The sequence below is a fragment of the Oculina patagonica genome, chromosome 13 (assembly GCF_052425735.1).
Source record: "Oculina patagonica isolate OP01 chromosome 13, crgOcupat, whole genome shotgun sequence".
Classification (NCBI taxonomy): domain Eukaryota; kingdom Metazoa; phylum Cnidaria; class Anthozoa; order Scleractinia; family Oculinidae; genus Oculina; species Oculina patagonica.
This window is the reverse complement of record NC_135770.1, coordinates 16263715-16282959: the sequence shown is the minus strand read 5'-3', so window position 1 is coordinate 16282959 and position 19245 is coordinate 16263715. Positions and strand designations below refer to the sequence as shown.

Below are 19245 nucleotides of genomic sequence, written 5' to 3'. Positions count from 1 at the left end.
ATCTAGCCTGGCAAGGAATGCTGGGTAACGCAGTCTTGGTAGTGCCAGTCCTACTCGGGTGGTTTTTTGAAACTCAACATGGCGGGCAGTGAGGATGGGAGCCCGTCGGACGAAAACAGCGAATGGTCTGATTTTAGCGGCAACAGCTCAACAGCAAATACTTTCGACAACGTGCCTTTTGGTCTCAGATCTTTGGATCCTATTTGTGTCATCAATACTCTAATTACATGTTTTCCCTGGCCATCAGATTCTACATCAGCTGGTGCGAGCGATGAAGTGCCTGTTGCGCGAATGACAGGTTTAAAATATTATCTACAGTACTTTGATTTTAGCGTCCAAGTATTTTTATGCTTAGTGAATCTATTCATTTATTTTTGCGCCTTTTTCGTTGACAGAATTTTAGACCGTGTCGATCCATCGCTAGAAACTTATGGCGAACCTTTGATTTGGCGGGGTTCGCATACAGAGGTGAAATTCTCCAGGGCGTTGAATCTTCCTTCGTGTAGCTGTGAAGTAAGTTAAATTTGTTCGTCTGAAATTTGATGATCTCTAATAGTTGTTTAATATTGCTGCATAAGTACCTTTTAAACCGAATTTCCTAAGGATTTCCCTTGCCTGATTTACATTGCAGATGTTGCTTTCAGGCAACAAATCTTTAAAGTTCTGGATTTTATATTTAATTTGCCTGTTCTTTATGAAGCTAAGTTTATTATCAAGTTTATAGGTTTCTTTATGAAACATTTATTCAAATTTAATTCGTGGGTACAATAGTGTTTTGACTATCCTTTCTTCGTTTTAAAAAGCTGTCTCGCATTTGTTTCAAAGTTTCATTGAAATAAATTGACTGTATCCAAAATTTGTAGTGGAAATTTCATTTTCTAGCTATTCACTGTAATGGGTTCGCACCTTTTGCGAGTTATCCGTTTATATTAGACATTTTAGATTAGAAAACGATTTTAAATGACCCCGGTGACACTTGGTAAACAAACCATAATATTGCCCCTGTAATTTTCATGTGTCAACACGAACAAGGACAATAAAAATTCCTATACACAAGAAACTTTTAATAATTTTAAGAAACCGGGCTTGATTAAAATAGGTTCTTAGGACTATTTATTTACCATTATTTTTATGCAGAAACCAGTGCATACAGTGTTTACCTAGTACATGTATCTTATATTTATGCACCTCAAATTCATTCAAATAAAGAAGGTTTACAAAAAATTAAAATGAGGTAAGGGCCAAGTTAGTTGGTACAACTTTGTTGCCTTAAACTGTCGTAACTTGCGATACTCTCGTCATACAAAAATCATATATAACTTTAAATAATTTATTCATCATTGTGCACCGTTTGCCGACTATGTCTGATGTAGGGTTCATATAAAGCGTGTTTCAAAATCCTACAACACTTGGCAGACACAAGCAAGTTGAAGCTTCAGTCTAAATCTTTATTGTCAGTAAGCATCTACCACTGGCGGCCCAGACATTGTATTCGTTCAATGTGACATGCTGATGTTGGCGATTAGATTGCCTTACGTTTTCAGTTTTAAAAGCTTTTCTTTTGGGGAAGCTAAACCGCCGAAATCGTAACTCGCTTAAACGGCTTAAAATCCACTTTTTGAACACATAGAAGTCAAAATAATGCAAGACAACGGAATGTAAGGGTGCGTTTCTTTGGGAAAATACAAATCCGGATTCTCCAAAACGGATTTTCTCTTACCTTTCCGGGATTCGATCATGTCGGTCCACACTTCGGGAATGCCGATTAGGATTCGTCGTGCGTTTCGGGGATTCGAGTCGGCCGCGCTGTGAGTGCACTGTACACTGGCATCGGAAAGTGGCGGTTATTTCGTCACAAAATTTCCGAGGAACGGTAGCTTCAGATAGGTATGTAGTATCATTAAACGGGATACAGGTTTTCTGAACAGCCACTGTGTGCCACGGAAGTGTTCCTTGTTGTCCGGTGAATTTGCACTGATCATTTCGCATCATTCTTCGCTCTCTGCTTTGTCGCCACATTGTGCTTAACGCTAAAGAAGATCTACTTCGACGTGTGGTTTTGTAGAGTTGCTTTAATTATTTTAGTAGGATACATTCGGAAAAAATGTGCGTATTTTATGTTCTGTGCGTGTGTTTACGGGGTTGTCATGGCAAAAATCCGTTTGATTCTTCGTTTCTTTGGGAGCAAAGTATCCGTGTGATCTGAGATCAATGATCCAATTTTGGATTTTCCCAAAGAAACGCACCCTTAGCCAATTTTATTTCAATTACTTTCGACATGTAGTATTTAGTTAAGAGTAATTTTTGAAGCATTCTCATACATTGTTTTACAGCTGAAAACGTAATGCAATATTATCGCGAACATCAGTATGTCACGTTGATCGAATACAACGTCTGGGCCGCCTGTGCATGTACCAAACATACTTAAATGAAAGGAAGGTGCTTTCATTGTTTTTTGTTTTTTTTGCAGAATAATTTGCAAGCTTGGCAGTACAAAGAAGACGCTGATTTTGTCTCAACAAGAACTTTTGACTTTCATAAACTTGCTGAAAAATTCAGCTCACAATCCTCTTGTCAAAGATGGAGTAGTGATTCTAATGAACTTCCAGAGGATTTTGTTTTATCAAAATCTCCTGATCCACTCTCTCCCACTGCTGATTCTGATAGTGAAAATGAGGATGAAATTTTTCTTGTCTTCAGAGGAAAACCAAACAGTCGGCTGTCAAGTTTCGATGAGTGCCAAGCTGCAGCAGGTAAAGTTGTCAAAAACAAGAGCTCTTGCCCTGCGCTGGTCTCGTGGCCTTGGGGGCCTGTCGGGGCGCGCCGCCCCCTTTCCCCTTTCCCGTCCTGTTCCTCCTGGTCCCCTGCGTCTTCTTCTGTCCTCCGTTCTCTCTCTTCCCCGTCCTTCCGCTCTTCGCTCCGTTTCTTCCCTTTCGCTCCTGGTGCTCTCCCCTGTGTGCTGGCCCCGGTGCTGGTCCTTCGTCGGGGTCTCGTGTTCCTCTCCCTCTGCCCTCCCCTGTCCCCCTGTTCTTCGTCCCCTCCCGTCCTCCCCCTGCGGTTCGGTCCCGTCCTTCCCCCCCTCGTCTCCTCCCTGGCGTCGGGTCGGCCTTCGTCCGGGGGTCGCGCGCCTGGGCCTCCGTGTGCCTCGGTTCGTGGTGGGTGTTCTCGTCGCGTCCCCCTTCTCCTGTCGCTCTCCGGTGTCTCTGGCTCGTCGCTCGGCGTGGCCTCCTGTCTGTCTCGCTGCGCGGTGTCCTCTTTCCGGGTTGTTCGTCTCCCGTGCCCTCCCGGGCCGCTCCTCGTGCTGGGCGCGCTCTCCGCGTTCCGCTGCTTGCTGGTCGCTTTCTGTTTGTCGGGCCTCTTCCGGGCTTTTCTGCTTTGTCTTGCTTTCTCCCCCGCGTGTGCTTCGGCGGCTCGGCTTCTTCTTGCTGGTGGTCCGTGTGCACTGCTCCGTTGGGCCTTGCTGTCCGCTGCGTGCTGGGGCCGCCTTTCTCTGGCTGCCCTCTCGTTCCGGCGTTTTTCTCGCCCCCCCCCCTCCTCCCCCCTCCCTCTCCTCCCGCGTTCCCCCTCCGCCTCCCCTCTCTCCCGCCGCGCCGGCTCCTCCTGCGGTGCTCTCCGCCCCCCTGTCTTCCTTCCCTGGTTCGTCCGTGCGCGTGCTCTCTGCGGCCCCTCCCTCTCGTGCGGGTGTTGCCGTTGCGTCCTCGGCTGCTTCTCCTCGTCCTGTGTCTCGCCGCCTTCCGGCCCGTTGTGTCTCCCGCTGCGTTTGCGTGTGTTCCTCCCCCTTTGGGTTGCTTCGCGTGGGGCGATTGCTTGGTGCTCGGGTCTGCCGATCGGTGACTGTCAGTGCACTTCTCCGTTGTTCACGATTCTGCCCCTGGTTTTCTTCGCTGTTCTTTGGTCGCTCGACACTGCTCCTTTGCCGCTGTCCCATTGTGTTTGCTTTCCTGTGTCCGGCCCGGCCGGCGGGGCTCGTCTGGTCACTGGCGCTGCGAGCAGCTGCGCAGCGCAGTTAATTAATATTCACTGTAGCACAGTCTAATGTGTTTAACCACCAAGAGTAATCTCCCTTCAAGTTTTCCGCACAATATTGTGACATAGTCATGTCCATTAGGAAAGGTCATGAGAAGTAAGCAGTGTTCCTTTTTTGAGAGGGATCTTAGGTCAAAAACCCAACAAGGGCAGTTAACCGACCTGGTAGATTGTAGAAGACGTCTTGGTGAATTGGTGGGCTCTTGTAATATATTCCATTTGCACAAAAAAATCTTGATCAGGGATGGGGGGGGGGGAGTGAACTTCCTCTGGTTCTTGACGAAAAGAGTTTACAGAAATACCTCCCCCTCCCCCCCCCCCCCCAAAAAAAAAAAAGTGTGGTACAAAAATATTCCTAAGAACAAGGTACTTGATTGAATGCACAAATAAAATAGTTATGCCAAAAAGCATAAGTGACGTAAAGTGTTTACATATCTGGCCAGGATTCAGAATTTCGGGTCAAAATAGTGCAACATTGTTGCTGAAAAATTTAATAGCACTTCGTGAAATAAGGCTAGTACGTTAATTGGCACAATGTTTTAAACTTACATTAATTTTGTAAATGTTACCGGAATTTTCAATAATGGGTAAATCGTGAATTTTTTGCAGGACTTTCTGAGCTTTCAAGTGGAGAACTTTTAGACTTGAAACAGGAAATGGCTGCTTATGTCAAGGAATACTCTGATGTTCTTGTTGAAGAATTGACACTGAGGGAGGAATTAGAAAGAGAAAAAGAAATAAAAAATAACTTTATCTCCACTTTATTAGCTGTTCAGTCCAGAATACGAGAATCACAGTCTGGCCAAGGAAAGGGGAAAAAAGGTTCTTCAGCTAATTCTGGAAAGGTAAGTCTCAGACTCAATAAAATATTTTCCAGTTCAAAAAATAACTGTGACAGGGCTTGAATGTGTGTTCTGCACAGATTTTATGATTTTATTTCTCCATGTTTTCTTTAGGTTTTCGTTGTTTTTTTTACAAAAACTCAAGACAATGTTGTATTACATTTCCAAACAAATCCAATTCTATAAAAATGTTTGAAAACTGTGTAATGAAACACTGTCTCTGTGTTTGATTATTACGGTACTTGAAAACTTGGGTTCATTTCCCAGATGGTTTGAGAATACAGTCAACTCTCTCTAAGATGGACACCTTTCGGGACCGGCCGCAGCTGTCCATCTTAGAGAGGTGTCCGCTTTGTAGAGAGTCGAGGTAGCATGAGACCAGTAATTCTGAGATAATAAAGCTAAACCTATGCACAATGCAACAAACTTTTGCTAACTGCAACAAGACTAAAATAATAAAAGGACCGTATTTGCTTTTTAAAGCAAAAATTGAGAGCTTCTACAAACTGTAATACTGTAGGTAGAGAACGACCTCTTTAGTGTCCATATACGTAAGCAAAGAAGTAATCTGTAATCTGTAATGTTTGTGGTTAGTAAGCTTGGTATACACGTATCCTTTGGGCACTGACTAACTTTACGAAGTTTGGGAGTGTTTTCACTAATAAAAAATGATAAGAAAACAGTTCTCAAGGGCTAATTCTTTCCTTAAGAGGTGCCTAAGAGGTGTCCGTTAAGAGAGAGTTGACTGTAGTTCAATATGCCTGTTCTGTTAGTAGTTTCTTGTGTGTGATTGCTGTGTGCATATATATATATGATATTTTAAAGAATTCTCAAACTAACTTTTGCAAAGATCAGGCAAATGTTTATAATTTAACACTTTATAGGTCAGTCAAATATTTCTGATTAATTGCGGATTCTTTCCAAAATTTGACATAGATCCCCACTAGATTCTGGTTACCGGTAAGAGAACTCCCTATATATTGACTATGGAAATACACCTTGAATAAGGAACTGCAATGTGTAATATTTAACTTGCTCATATAAGCTTATTTGTTCTTTATTTTGTATAGGTCTGTAAAAACATTATTATTTAGCTTTCTTTCTTGTTATTTCATTTTATTAATATTTTATTGTTACTGCTTTAGTTAGCACCATACTAATTACGTCTGGCAGTAGATACTTCTGTCAAAATATGTCTTTGCTTTGAGTCAATACATTAGTCATTTCCAAGAACCTTTAAAGAATTTCCAAAGTGTTCAACTATACATACAATGTTTATCCTAAAAATATTTCTGGTTTTGACCAGCACCTGACCAGTCTCTTATAAAGTTGGTGCAAACTTTTTGCCAGTGTACAGGAGCAGCCAGTCACATTCCAGAATTGTTCAAGTAATGTAACAATATATGATGTTCGTTTTTTTTAGTACCTAACCACAGTGATTCCTTATGATGACTTTGGGGGAGGTCCAAGCACTAAAGTGTTACTGCGATTAATTGAAAGTAAGCTTTTTATGTGCAATAAACAAAAAAATACACATTCTGTAAGGTGCTGGTTACAAAGAGGGCACAATAGTTTTATTACTTAATAGAAGCCACCTTTTGTTAAGGTTTGTTTGTTAAGGGCAAAATCACACTGAAGATTAATACACAATGATACTCTGCAAAAGACCTCCAAAGGTGGCCCCATGATTTTCAAAATGATCCCACGGTTTCAGGAAGAGCTCAAGATGACTTAAAGACTACCAAATATTACTGGAGATTACCAGTGTACATTTCCAATGTCATTATACAGGAGAAAGATGTTATTTCTGTTTTTATGAGCGTGGAACAAAGAAAACGTCTGAGTCCCTGGCAAAAGTCAAACCGATGACCTTCTGCAGGTGGTTGGATGCTTTAACCACTGAGCTACACCGAGACTCACAGTGACCCAGGCCATTCATTATATCTCCATACTGTATTTACTCAAATAAGCTCCGCCCCCGAATAAGTGCCGCCCTGGAATAAGTGCCGCATTTAGGACAAAAAGTTAGAAGCGCCGCCCAAGAATAAGCGCCACAGTCCCAATGCAGCGCTTATTTGAGGAATTTTGTTTTAACTAAAAACGGCACTACAAAGCAACTGTAAAACATCAAAAGCAATGTTTTGCAGTTATGAGTGATTGTTTTTATTTTGCTCTCCCATCAGTTTTTCTATTCAACACTCTTACAATACGTAGTTCTGTAAATGTTGTGAAGGGCGCAAACTTTGCCAGGACAGCTAGCGCCACTTCTGTCTCAGCAAGAGACAAATACTGACAATCAAAAGTCGCTCTTTTCAATATCTGTAAATTAAAGATAAGATTCTTTGTGGCGTCCAAATTTTAAATAAGCACCCCCCTCAAATAAGTGCCGTACCTGAGGCGCGAAAAATTTGCTGGTAATAAGCACCGCGGCGCTATCTGAGTAAATACGGTATATAATATGCCTCCTGCATACTGCTAGGATCAGCAATGTCAAAAGGGTCCCGTGTGGAGATGAAGTTGGTAATTTTTAAGCTTGGTACAACTTAAATGTACATGTAAGGAAATCAGCAAACATTTCCAATAGTCTACCAAAGGTTCTTGTGTTTTCAAACATGTTTTATAACACTGGAACAATCATTGCCAAAGAGAAATTTGAATGATAATGACAGTTCCAAATTCTATATAATTTATCACTAAGAAAGCGACAAAAGTCATATGTGACTTAGGTGTATCATGTAAATCAACTGGCCAATGTTTGTTTTTCTCTTGATGACATGAATTAACAATGCAACTTCTTTTAGTTATGGAGGCCCTTATCACAGACAGTCCAATGGTTCCTGGACTGCTTACTGAATATATATTGAAAGGTGAGATTAAAACATATTATACTGATTCTACATTAATCCCAGTATATCTAAGGGAACCAATAATTAATAAAAAAATGATAATCAGTAATTGACTACTTAGATAAAAAGACAAGCCGCAAGTCAGCTATCATAGTCGACACAAACCAGAGCAGGCAGTCTTACTGTTTTAGCATAATAATTATAGAATGTTGCTAGCAGTTTTGTTTACTCTTTAGTCATAATGGTATCATGTTCCCCTAAAGTAAACTGGCAGTGAGCAGTCACCACAATACACCCAGAAAAAAAAACATGACAATTAAATGTGATTTCAAGAATTTTATTGCAAACTAAGATGAATCCCCAAATTAATCTTTATAAGCACAGATGGTTACTGGATTTTTAGCAGGAGCTAGTAACTTACAGCAATTTTTGTTAGTGTGGCCAAGAGTGTTGTTTCCATTAGAATGCCTGTGATGACTTCACAGGGAGAATGTTATTAGAAGAATTGTAAAATTTTACCTAAACAAATTAATTTTTCTTTCTCTGACAGTACTGTGTGCTGAAGACTAGTCTGCACTCCAGCATCCAATTGTAAGTGTTCCCAGCATCATTTTCTTCTTAGCAGAATCCTAGAGTTCATGTATTATATTAAGACTGAGTAATAATGGTGAATAGATAGGGCCGTGAACATACACTTTATTGGACGGTTGCTCTTTTTTGCTATTTTTTACTGATAGTAGCCTGAGCAACCAAGTAAGTTTATTTTCCCAGTCCCCACTTTCCTGCCCTAGGGTTTAATGTGGTCCAAAATGGAAGCATAAGAGAAATTTAAATGACATAACGATTTTGCTTTATCACGGAATTTATGTGACTTTTGAACTGAAAACCACATTGCCAACATGCAATGAAAATTACACTCATAGCTGCTGTTTTACTGGAAACCCAACCCCGGGGGGGTACTCCCATATGTGGCCTATGTAGGTATGTGCCGCCCGATAGGGTATGGTTTTTGAGGTTCTCGGTCCTTAAATAGGGTATCATTTTTGCTCCTTTTGGCAATGAGTTCCCGGTGTGATCCTTAGATAGGGTACCTAAATTCTATAAGCTAAAATAAATGCCCAGCTCAACCAAATAACCGGCACGCATACATGCATGCACAGGCGATGACGCTTTACAATGATCCCAGAAATTGCATTTTTCTTATTCATTTTAATTTTTATTTGCCTTGACTACAAAACGAACCTCCAATACATTACAAACTTACAGTATGATAAGATGAATACATGTACATTAAATCATTATGAACTTCGTCATTAAGCAACAGAAAGGCCCAGGATTGATTTCCACACCTAGTCGATACTGAAGATTGTGTGACACTACCGTATTGAAATGGTCTGAAATGTAATGAAGTCAACACCGCTTACTAGAAATAGGGTAGAAGTTCTTTCTTAATTTCTTAATTCTCAGTAATTCTGGCTTCTCGTACAAATAGGAATACGGATACCGTCACTGTTTTGTTTTTAATGGCTTGAGATAAATACCCGAATAAATATTATCAAAAGCAGTAAAATGAAGATGGCGAGTCGCGAAGGGAAAAGAAAAGAAAATTAACTTAAACTTAAATATTATCGACAACAATGCACGTCAAAGCAAACAAAGATTACAGATAGCTCACCTTTGCAATCTAATCAAGATACTGCTGCCATCGGTCTCCCTTTTGGAAAGGTTTCAAAAGTTATGACACTAACCGGCCTTCACTCGTCAAATTCAACATCAGTCAAGTTAGTCTGCCATCACATATGCCGACTTCGAATACACGTATAACGGTAGAAAAGTTCTTTAAGTGAGCTCACAATTATCCAGTACATCATTCTCCCTTGAACCCAAAACTCTGTTTAACTGTACGTTAGAAATCAAACGCGTTTTGCCGATGGATGCTCTTAAAGTTGATTCAGTACTCATGACAATCAAAGATGGCGTACCAAAACTGAGTAAACAACAAAGTGCCTAGTTCCCAGTGCTACTCGGTTGGAGTAATCGTAACATTGCCCGTCCACGGGCCACAGCATATAGGCGTTGCGTCACCGCCTAAAAAGGTATCTTAAAACTGAATTTTCTGTTTAGGTATTAGTAAAGCGATTTTATAGAGATTTGTGTCTTGCCGTGCGCGGTTAGCCGTTATTTGGGTCGCATGGAACGCTTCTCCTCCCCTTGAATAGGGTGTCATTTTTCGGTTTTGGGCCTTAAAAGGGTATCAATTTTCGCTTTCTTTATCCTTAAATAGGGTCAGGGTTTAAGAACCTTGGCGGCACACCTCTATCCGAAATATCCCCCCCCCCCCCCCGGGCAACCCAACAAGTCCTAAACTACCGGTAGTCTTATTGCAAGAAAATGATCTCATGACCTTTACATTAAAATTGTTAGCTGTTACATGGCTTGTGCAAGAGTGACTATTCATGGAATTTTAATATTTTAATCATAGTAGCTGCATTGCCAGTGTAAGCAAATAATCTCTTGTGTAGCCACTGCCTAAACCAGTTCTATAACGCTACGTTTAAATGGGACCAGATCGGAATCCTTCCAAACCGGACTGGACCAGATCGGCCTCGGTTAACACAGAACCCTACATAGCAGGTCCAGTTTTGGATCCGTTCCGAACCAGTTCCAGAACAGTCTCGTGTAAACAGAAGGCCTATCTGTACCGAAAATTGGACGGGATCCGTTCTGGTCTAGTCCCGTGTAAACATAGCATAATAATCCTAAGAACAACTGCTGTAACATTCTCCAGGTATACAGTTGCTCTGGTGAAGAAAATTATCTTCTGATGTAAGGGATGGCAGTACTATTCATGATGTAACCCAGTGACAAAGCAAGCAATTCAAGAGGGCTGTAGCTCTGTTTACAGAAACCAGGAACTCAATGACACAGACATGGAGAAGATTGAAGTTTATAAACATGTGCAGATTGTGCAGTCACTTGTTGAGTCACATGTTTACTCACATGTGCTTTGCAAATTGTCATGGCTCTGGGGAGATCAATTTAGCTGCAAGTGTTTCAATTCACTAAATCCCTCATCCACAATCTCGTTGTCATATCAGCTTGTTTTGAAAGAGTGGTAATCCCCAGGATTGGAGTGAAGTTTTTTTTCAAGTAAAGTGCCTTTTAAAGGGGCTATGTCACACAATTTTAAGCAATTTTGACACTGACCAACTGGTCATAGAATTAACTGAAATATCACAATAATGGCTTAAAACTGTAGACGAACTCAAAAGAAACACAGAACTTAGGCCAAAAAGGGGGCATGGATTGGCAAAATTCGAGAAGATTAAAACAGAGTGCGTTCAGATAAACTTGAAAAACGTTGGCCCAACTTTTTTCAAGTTTATCTCATTTTACAATGCTCGAAAATCATCCTTGTTTGTTATGTGGCCATGATTTTGCCAATAAATAACTTTTGTTCTGTCAATTTGAAGTTAACAGCTCTTAATTAACGAAAGTAAAAATAATTACCTAAAATACCGTGACCTAGCCCCTTTGAATGAAAAGGTGTCAGGACTCTAAGTAGAGTTGGCACTGAGGACACACATGAGAGATTCTGACTTACACAAATTGTAGATAGTTTCTTCATGTTGTAGAAAGCATCTTAGGCAAATTTTCATTATTTACAAATAGATATATGTCTTCGGAAAATATGGATATTTATTTTCTAATATGTTTGAAATGGTTTATTTTTTAATTGTTTATTTGATCTATTTTTTACTCCATTTTTATGTAATATTTCAAAAATATTTTAATGAATTATTAAATGTGCATTGCTAAAAGCTACTCCAAGGAGTTAGGAATTACACATGTTCCCATAGGCTAGTCCAAAGACAAGCAGGTTAGGGAACACTCAGAAGTTTTTGCAAGGACTTATTAAAGTGCCTTCTATAACTATAGCTAAACACAAGATTGTTCTATAAAATTTAACTCTGGAATTCAACTAGTTGAAAACTAGAAATAGATTTATCCCTGTTTCTTTGTAGTTGTGAAAACACAAGTGGAAGTCTGGTCAGAAAAGACACATTTTGTCGAAGCACAAGCTATCAACAAGTGTCTCTGTAGCATTTTCAAGTTCTTTCAAACTTTCAAAAGCATTCCTTGGCACTATAGAAACAAGGAAAAATTTTCTTGATTTCTTTTACAAAACAGAAATAAATCGTTTTACTTGGCAAAGAAACATGATTTCCACAGGTTCACACCAACTTGAAGTCCTTGAATCTCAAAATAAAAATTCAAGGCCTTGAAAGTCCTTGAAATTGGTTTTCGGTCCTTGAAAGTCCTTGATTTTTTTATTGAACGTCAAAAGTCTTTAAGGCAATGAGAAGACCGCCAAAAAAAAAAGTCCTTGAAATTTCCAAGAAGGGTGACCGTCCTGGAAAGTCCTTGAAAAGTCCTTGAATTTTTGGCCTGAAAAAGTGTACGAACCCTGTTTCCAGACAATCAGACTGCACAGCTAATTTTGGCTATTTTATTCCTCATTTAAACTTGCTATGCTAAATCAGGGCACATGCTACAGATCAATTTTATAAATTGCAAATAAAATTATTGTCATATATATATATATTGTAAATACAGATTAATATATGAAAATAAATGTGTCTGTTTTTCATATTGTTGCTCTGGGTTGAAATTCATTTGAGCTGTTTCGCAGCCATTCATTTAATAATTTAATTGGGTTTTGTTCTTTTTTATTCACAATAAAATAAATAAACCCCTTTCTCTCCCCTGGCTCTGCACGCTTACTTTTCATCTCGCCTATTCCCAACCTGTATAAAAAATTAATTGGCCTCTGCGGAGGAGAGAGGCCTCGGGGTTTATTTTCTAAATATATAAGAAAGGGGTCGGGTATGGAACGACAGAAGTTGATATCAGAAACAGCATGCAGGTAGATTATCCTTGCGCAGTTTCTATAAATATAAAAAATAAATAACTTAAGTACTGCAAAGGTGGTCGTAATTCCCGTGTGAGAGAGAACTGATTAGTTCTACACTTAATTAGATTAGATCTACACTTAAATTTTTTTTTTTATTTTTAGATCTGTTTAAACCATTTATATTTTAAGCTATTACCACAGATCGCTCCAGCAGTTTTATTTATACACTTAAATTCACTAATCAATTTCTCTTTTGGCAAAAACCGTTACATGTATTTTCTATTTTTTTAATTCAAAACGTTGGCCTCAGGAAGTCCAAAAAAGGCGCGTTCCTTGTTTAATTTCACTTGTGGGTGCCTTGTGGTTTATTTTGAAACAAGAAGCCTGAGAAGCTTAATATCGGGCGGTTAATAATTAACTATCCACTTTGACTTGAAAGGCAGGGTTCAGTACAGCAAAAACCAAGAAGCATTTACTTCTAATAAGTAACACTCAGTCCGACTGGGTTTACGTAAGCGTAACACACACATACCCCCCTCCCCATCCCCCTGTGTGTTTCAGTTCTGACAGGGCAGGTCAAGTCTAAACTGAAACACAGCCACAGTGTGATTCAAAACTGTCATGGGCTGCCCATGTAAGAAATGAAGAATACTAGAGGCAACGTGAAACAGAATGAACAGGCCCCAACCCCAGTCAGAACTAAAACCCGAAGGGGGAGGGGTGTGTCTCAGAACCAAAGCCGCACCGAACCGAACACGATTCAGTTCTGAAACACACATGCCCCCCCCCCCACCCCCCTCCAGTGGGTTCAAATCCCGTTATAACATTTCATCATTTATCTGCATTTTTCATGTGTCTTTCATATACCCTATAGCAAGATTTAACGACTATTTAATTTAGCGATTTTCCAAAAAAATTAATAGTAAGTAAATCGTGTAAACTAGTTTTTATATAAACAGCTAAGATGGAAATAAATGTTAAGTGAAAGAACAAACTCACTTGCAATTGTCAAAACATTTGCACTGCCAGAAAGAAAAAGTTTCCTGCATCTTAATAAAGCGGTTTTAAATGTCCTGCGTTAAAATCTCTTAAATTAGTAAATATTGCCAACGTAAAGCAATTTGATACAATAAATTTACTAAACGCTTTTACTCATTTTAAATTTTTTTCAATATTAGACACAGTTAAAGTCTATTTAGTCTCAAAGGCGAAAGCCTTCACAAGTCTCAGAATGCTCATGCGGAGACACTATGCAGGTGAAACAATGCGCAATCTTGAAGTGCAAATAAGATAACTATTGGACTCTAATTTCATTGTTTTCTTTCTGTGTTAACTTCTTTCTTAAGAGTTGCCGACTATAAATAAAACAGCAATGCTGAATGAGCAAAAAGACCAAGATTTTCAGAGGGTGGATAGCGCTATACATCATATAAAGCACTATCCACTTGTAATGGCAAAGCGAACAACGCTATCCACAGGAAAGTGATGGCAGCCTGCAATTCCAGAACTCAGAGATAAATATTTCCCCAAACACATGACGTTGAAAGGATTAGTGATAATTCCCGGCGGTGAGTTATGGAAAATACCAAAATGAGCGTGCTATGTCATAAATGCTTCTTCACCCTCTTGCGAATTTTTCTCGTGCGTTGCTATAGGCACGGTCACTTGATTGGAGCAGACATACTCGTTTATGTTAATTCTTTTTTCTTCACAATTTTGTTTATTCGAATTAGTTGAGCCGAATACACCAGAAGACGAAAACGTGCATGAGTTGAGCGTACATGTTGTTGACAAAAAAGCTAACAGCAAGCCAACTTTATGAGTTACTGGATTCAGACTGACGGCTTTAGAAGACAGGGAGATGAGGTAGGTACAACGCCGAATTAAAGTGGACAAAATGGTTTTGAACTTTAACAGTTTCGGCAACTGTGGCTGTTTAATAACTGGGTCTTCGTTTCTCAGGATTGAGCGTACTTGAAAAGAAAGGAACAGAAAGGAGAAAACAAACAGGCTACGAAAACTCAGTGCGAAACAAAACCACAACAAGGTAAATAAGCCATGACTTTTTTAGAGCTTGTTCGTTTTTCCAACTTCTCTGAAAATCTTGGGTAGTGTAATTATCAAAGATCTAGCAACGGTAACTTTACGCAAAGTTCAGCTCTTTATGACATAAAGGAAAGGAAGCCTGTTTACAGTCAGATGTGAAAACAGTTTTCAAATGTAAAAGGTTTTGCGACCGTTTTGATTTTGTTGAATAATTCCAATGTCGTTGCTCGAGAGTCGAGCCCTCAAAAAATTGTATGCAGGTGACTAAGCGAAAATAATTCGCTACTGAAAAGCAAACAATGCGAGCAGTTTTTTGTAATTTTCGAAGCGCTGCACACTGCGTTAATTTTGTTTTTTGAACCGTGCGGCTGAATACTGTAAGTTCGGAAGGATTGTTTTCTGTTATCGTTGCTAAATACTTAAGAGAATTTCATAAAGGTACTGAATGAACTTCATAAGTTTTTACAAGCTCAGTCCTAAATATACAATGATGCATATAAAATATAGCGGTTGAATGACATATTTCTTGTTTTATGTCTTCCGTGTTATTGAGAATTGCTGGGTACTTTTACTTATTTTGACTGGTTTGCGGGATTATTCTACAGTTTTTAATTTGCGATCGCAAAGAATATATCAGTCGAGTTGTTGTTTTTATTTTACAAATCGTTCAACATTAAAACATGCATTTGCTCGTCAAAATCGACAAAACAAAATTTCACAATTTGTTTTGCACATGTTTTTGCCAAGTAAATCAAAAACGTTTAAGGATTATTCTACAGTTTGATTGTGTAGCTGTTAACAGTCTCTTTAGTCCTTCACTTTGATTTAATTCTTTCTCCGAGGTATGATGAGTTTCTAATCTTGTTATGGTATGTTCACTATACAGGCTGATCATGCGACAAGACCCACTTAGCATTCAAGAACTAGAAAGACACATCTGGTAAGTACAAACAGTTATGTAAAATCAGTAAAACTTGTGTCTAGTAATGACCAATTATGCGAGAATATAACAGCTAATCATCCACTTCTAAATAGGGAAATGAGGTGTTCAGATCATCATGCGAGCATTCATTTGTTACTCAACTTTCAGTAAAATGGAGTAACCTTGGTAACTTCAGTGCACTCCAGATCAGTGAATAATTCCCGGAAGAGAGTTATTAAAAATGACTCGGGAAATACCAAAATGAGCATGCTATGTAATGAATGCTTCTTCTCCATCTTCCGAATTTTTCTCGTGCGTTGCTATAGGCACGGTCACTTGATTGGAGCAGACATGTTCGTTTATGCTAATTCTTCTTTTTTTCTTCACAATTTTGTTTATTCGAATCAGTTAGGCCAAATACACCAGTAGCCGAGAATGTGCATGAGTTGAGCGTAACGTCTTGGTGACGAAGAAGCTAACGGCAATCCAACTTTATGAGTACCTGGATTGAGACTGACGGCTTTGGAAGACAGGGAGATGAGGTAGGTACAACGCCGAATTAAAGTGGACAAAGAGGTTTTAAACTTTAACAGTTTCGGCAACTGTGTTTGTTTAATAACTGGGTCCTCATTTCTCAGGTTTGAGCGTACTTGAAAAGAAAGGAACAGAAAGGAGAACAAACAGGCTACGAAAACTCAGTGCAGAACAAAACCACAACAAGGTAAATAAGCGTTTTTTTGCGTGCTAATCTTGTTATATTATTCTGGTAGTTATTGCGCACATATCTTGTTATATTATGTTACATTTTTCTTGTTCTTATTGCGCGCTAATCTTGTTATATTATGTTATATTATTCGGGTTATTATTGCGCACAAATCTTGTTATATTATGTTGTTTTTTTCTAGTCCTATTGCGCGTTAATCTTGTTATATTATGTTATATTATTCTGGTTGTTATTGCGCACATATCTTGTTATATTTTGTTGTATTTGTTTGTTCTTATTACGCGCTAATCTTGTTATATTATGTTATATTATTCGGGTTATTATTGCGCACATTTCTTGTTATATTTTGTTGTATTTTTCTTGTTCTTATTACGCGCTAATCTTGTTATATTATGTTATATTACTCGGGTTATTATTGCGCACATATCTTAATATTTTGTTGTATTTTTCTTGTTCCTATTGCGCGTTATTCTTGTTTTATTATTCTGGTTGCTATTACGCATTAATCTTGTTATATTTTGCTTTATTATTGGGGTTGTTATTGCGCACATATCTTGTAATATTTTTCTTGTTCTTATAGTATTGCGCGCTAATCTTGTTAAATTATGATGTATTTTTCACGTTTCTGTTGCGCTTTTATCTTGTTACACTCTGTTGTGATTTGTAGGTGTCTGGTGCACATTAATGCTGTTATATTATGTGGTAAATTTCGGTGGCTTTTGATTACCTTTCCTGTTCTATTATGTTCTATTATGTTGATTGCTGTTGCGCACCCATCTCAATATTTAATGTTTTATTATTTTGGTTGTTATTGCGCACATATCTTGTTATATAATGTTGTATTGTTCTTGTTCCTATTGCGCGCTAATCTTGTTATATTATGATGTATTATTCTGGTTGTTATTGCGCACATATCTGGTCATTATGTTGTATTTTCACGTTTCTGTTGCGCTTTTATCTTGTTAAACTCAGTTGGATGTTTTAGGTCTCTGGTGCACATTAATGCTGTCATATTATGTGGTAAGTTTCTGTCTGCTATTATGAACTAATCTTGGTATATTATGTTTTATTATTCTGGTTGTTATTGCGCACATATCTGGTCATATTCTGTTGCATTTTTCTTGTTCCTATTGCGCGCTAATCTTGTTATATTATGATGTATTATATTATGATGTATGTTTCTGTTGCGCTTTTATCTTTTATACTCTGTTGCAGTTTTTAGGTGTCTCGTGCACATTAATGCTGATAAAGTATGTGGTAAGTTTCTATGTGCTATTGCCAACTTGTCTTCTGGTTGCTATTTCGCACCATCTTGGTGTGTAGTGCGCAACTAGGTATGTATATAATGTTGTATTTTTAAGGTGTGCAGTGCGCTAGTAGGTATGTATGTCATGTTGTATTTTCAGGTATTTAGTGCGCAACTAGGTATGTATGTCTTGTATTTTTCACGTGTGAAATGCGCAACTTGGTATGTATGTCTTGTTGTACTTTTCAGGTGTGCAGTGCGCAACTTGGTATGTATGTCTTGTTGTATTTTTCAGGTGTGCAGTGCGCAACTAGGGATGTATGTCTTGTTGTATTTTTCAGGTGTGCAGTGTGCAACTAGGTATGTATGTCTTGTACTTTTCAGGTGTGTAGTGCGCTACTAGGTATGTATGTCTTGTTGTATTTTTCAGGAGTGCAGTGCGCAACTAGGTATGTATGTCTTGTTGTATTTTTCAGGTGTGCAGTGTGCAACTAGGTATGTATGTCTTGTTGTACTTTTCAGGTGTGTAGTGCGCTACTAGGTATGTATGTCTTGTTGTATTTTTCAGGAGTGCAGTGCGCAACTAGTTATGTATGTCTTGTTGTATTTTTCAGGTGTGCAGTGCGCAACTAGGTATGTATGTCTTGTTGTACTTTTCAGGTGTGCAGTGCGTAACTAGGTATGTATGTCTTGTTGTATTTTTCAGGTGTGCAGTGCGCAATTAGGTATCTATGTCTTTTTGTATTTTTCAGGTGTGTAGTGCGCAACTAGGTATGTATGTCTTGTTGTACTTTTCAGGTGTGTAGTGCGCAACTAGGTATGTATGTCTTGTTGTACTTTTCAGGTGTGCAGTGTGCAACTAGGTATGTATGTCTTGTTGTATTTTTCAGGTGTGTAGTGCGCAGCTAGGTATGTATGTCTTGTTGTATTTTTCAGGTGTGCAGTGCGCAACTAGGTATGTCTTGTTGTACTTTTCAGGTGTGCAGTGCGCAACTAGGTATGTATGTCATATGTATTTTTCAGGTGTTTAGTGCGGAACTAGGTATGTATGTCTTGTTGTATTTTTCAGGTATTTAGTGCGCAACTAGGTATGTATGTCTTGTTGTATTTTTCAGGTGTTTAGTGCGCAACTAGGTATGTATGTCATATGTATTTTTCAGGTGTTTAGTGCGCAACTAGGTATGTATGTCATATCTATTTTTCAGGTATTTAGTGCGCAACTAGGTATGTATGTCTTTTTGTATTTTTCAGGTGTGCAGTGCGCAATTAGGTATGTAGGTCTTGTTGTATTTTTCAGGTGTGCAGTGCGCAACTAGGTATGTATGTCTTGTTGTATTTTTCAGGTGTGCAGTGCGCTACTAGGTATGTATGTCTTGTTGTATTTTTCAGGTGTGCAGTGCGCAACTAGGTATGTATGTCTTGTTGTATTTTTCAGGTGTGTAGTGCGCAACTAGGTATGTATGTCTTGTTGTATTTTTCAGGTGCGCAGTGCGCAACTACGTATGTATGTCTTGTTGTATTTTTCAGGTGTGCAGTGCGCAACTAGGTATGTATGTCTTGTTGTATTTTTCAGGTGTGTAGTGCGCTACTAGGTATGTATGTCGTGTTGTATTTTTCAGGTGTGCAGTGCGCAATTAGGTATGTATGTCTTGTTTTTTTTTTTTCAGGTGTGCAGTGC

General features: G+C 38.9%; 2 protein-coding genes across 2 annotated transcripts in view; one reads left to right on the top strand and one right to left on the bottom strand.

Moving 5' to 3' along the window:
* LOC144634636 (protein NDRG3-like) overlaps window positions 1-19245 on the bottom strand; it is a 139426-nt gene that overhangs the window by 67391 nt on the left and 52790 nt on the right. The window lies entirely within an intron of this gene.
* Window positions 79-12365, top strand: LOC144634637 (fasciculation and elongation protein zeta-2-like). Its single transcript, XM_078493654.1, is given in 9 exon segments — window positions 79-282; window positions 285-298; window positions 396-513; window positions 2471-2753; window positions 4636-4871; window positions 6292-6367; window positions 7670-7735; window positions 8265-8305; window positions 10503-12365. Coding segments are annotated over 8 exon segments (1017 nt in total). The 3' UTR covers window positions 8285-8305; window positions 10503-12365.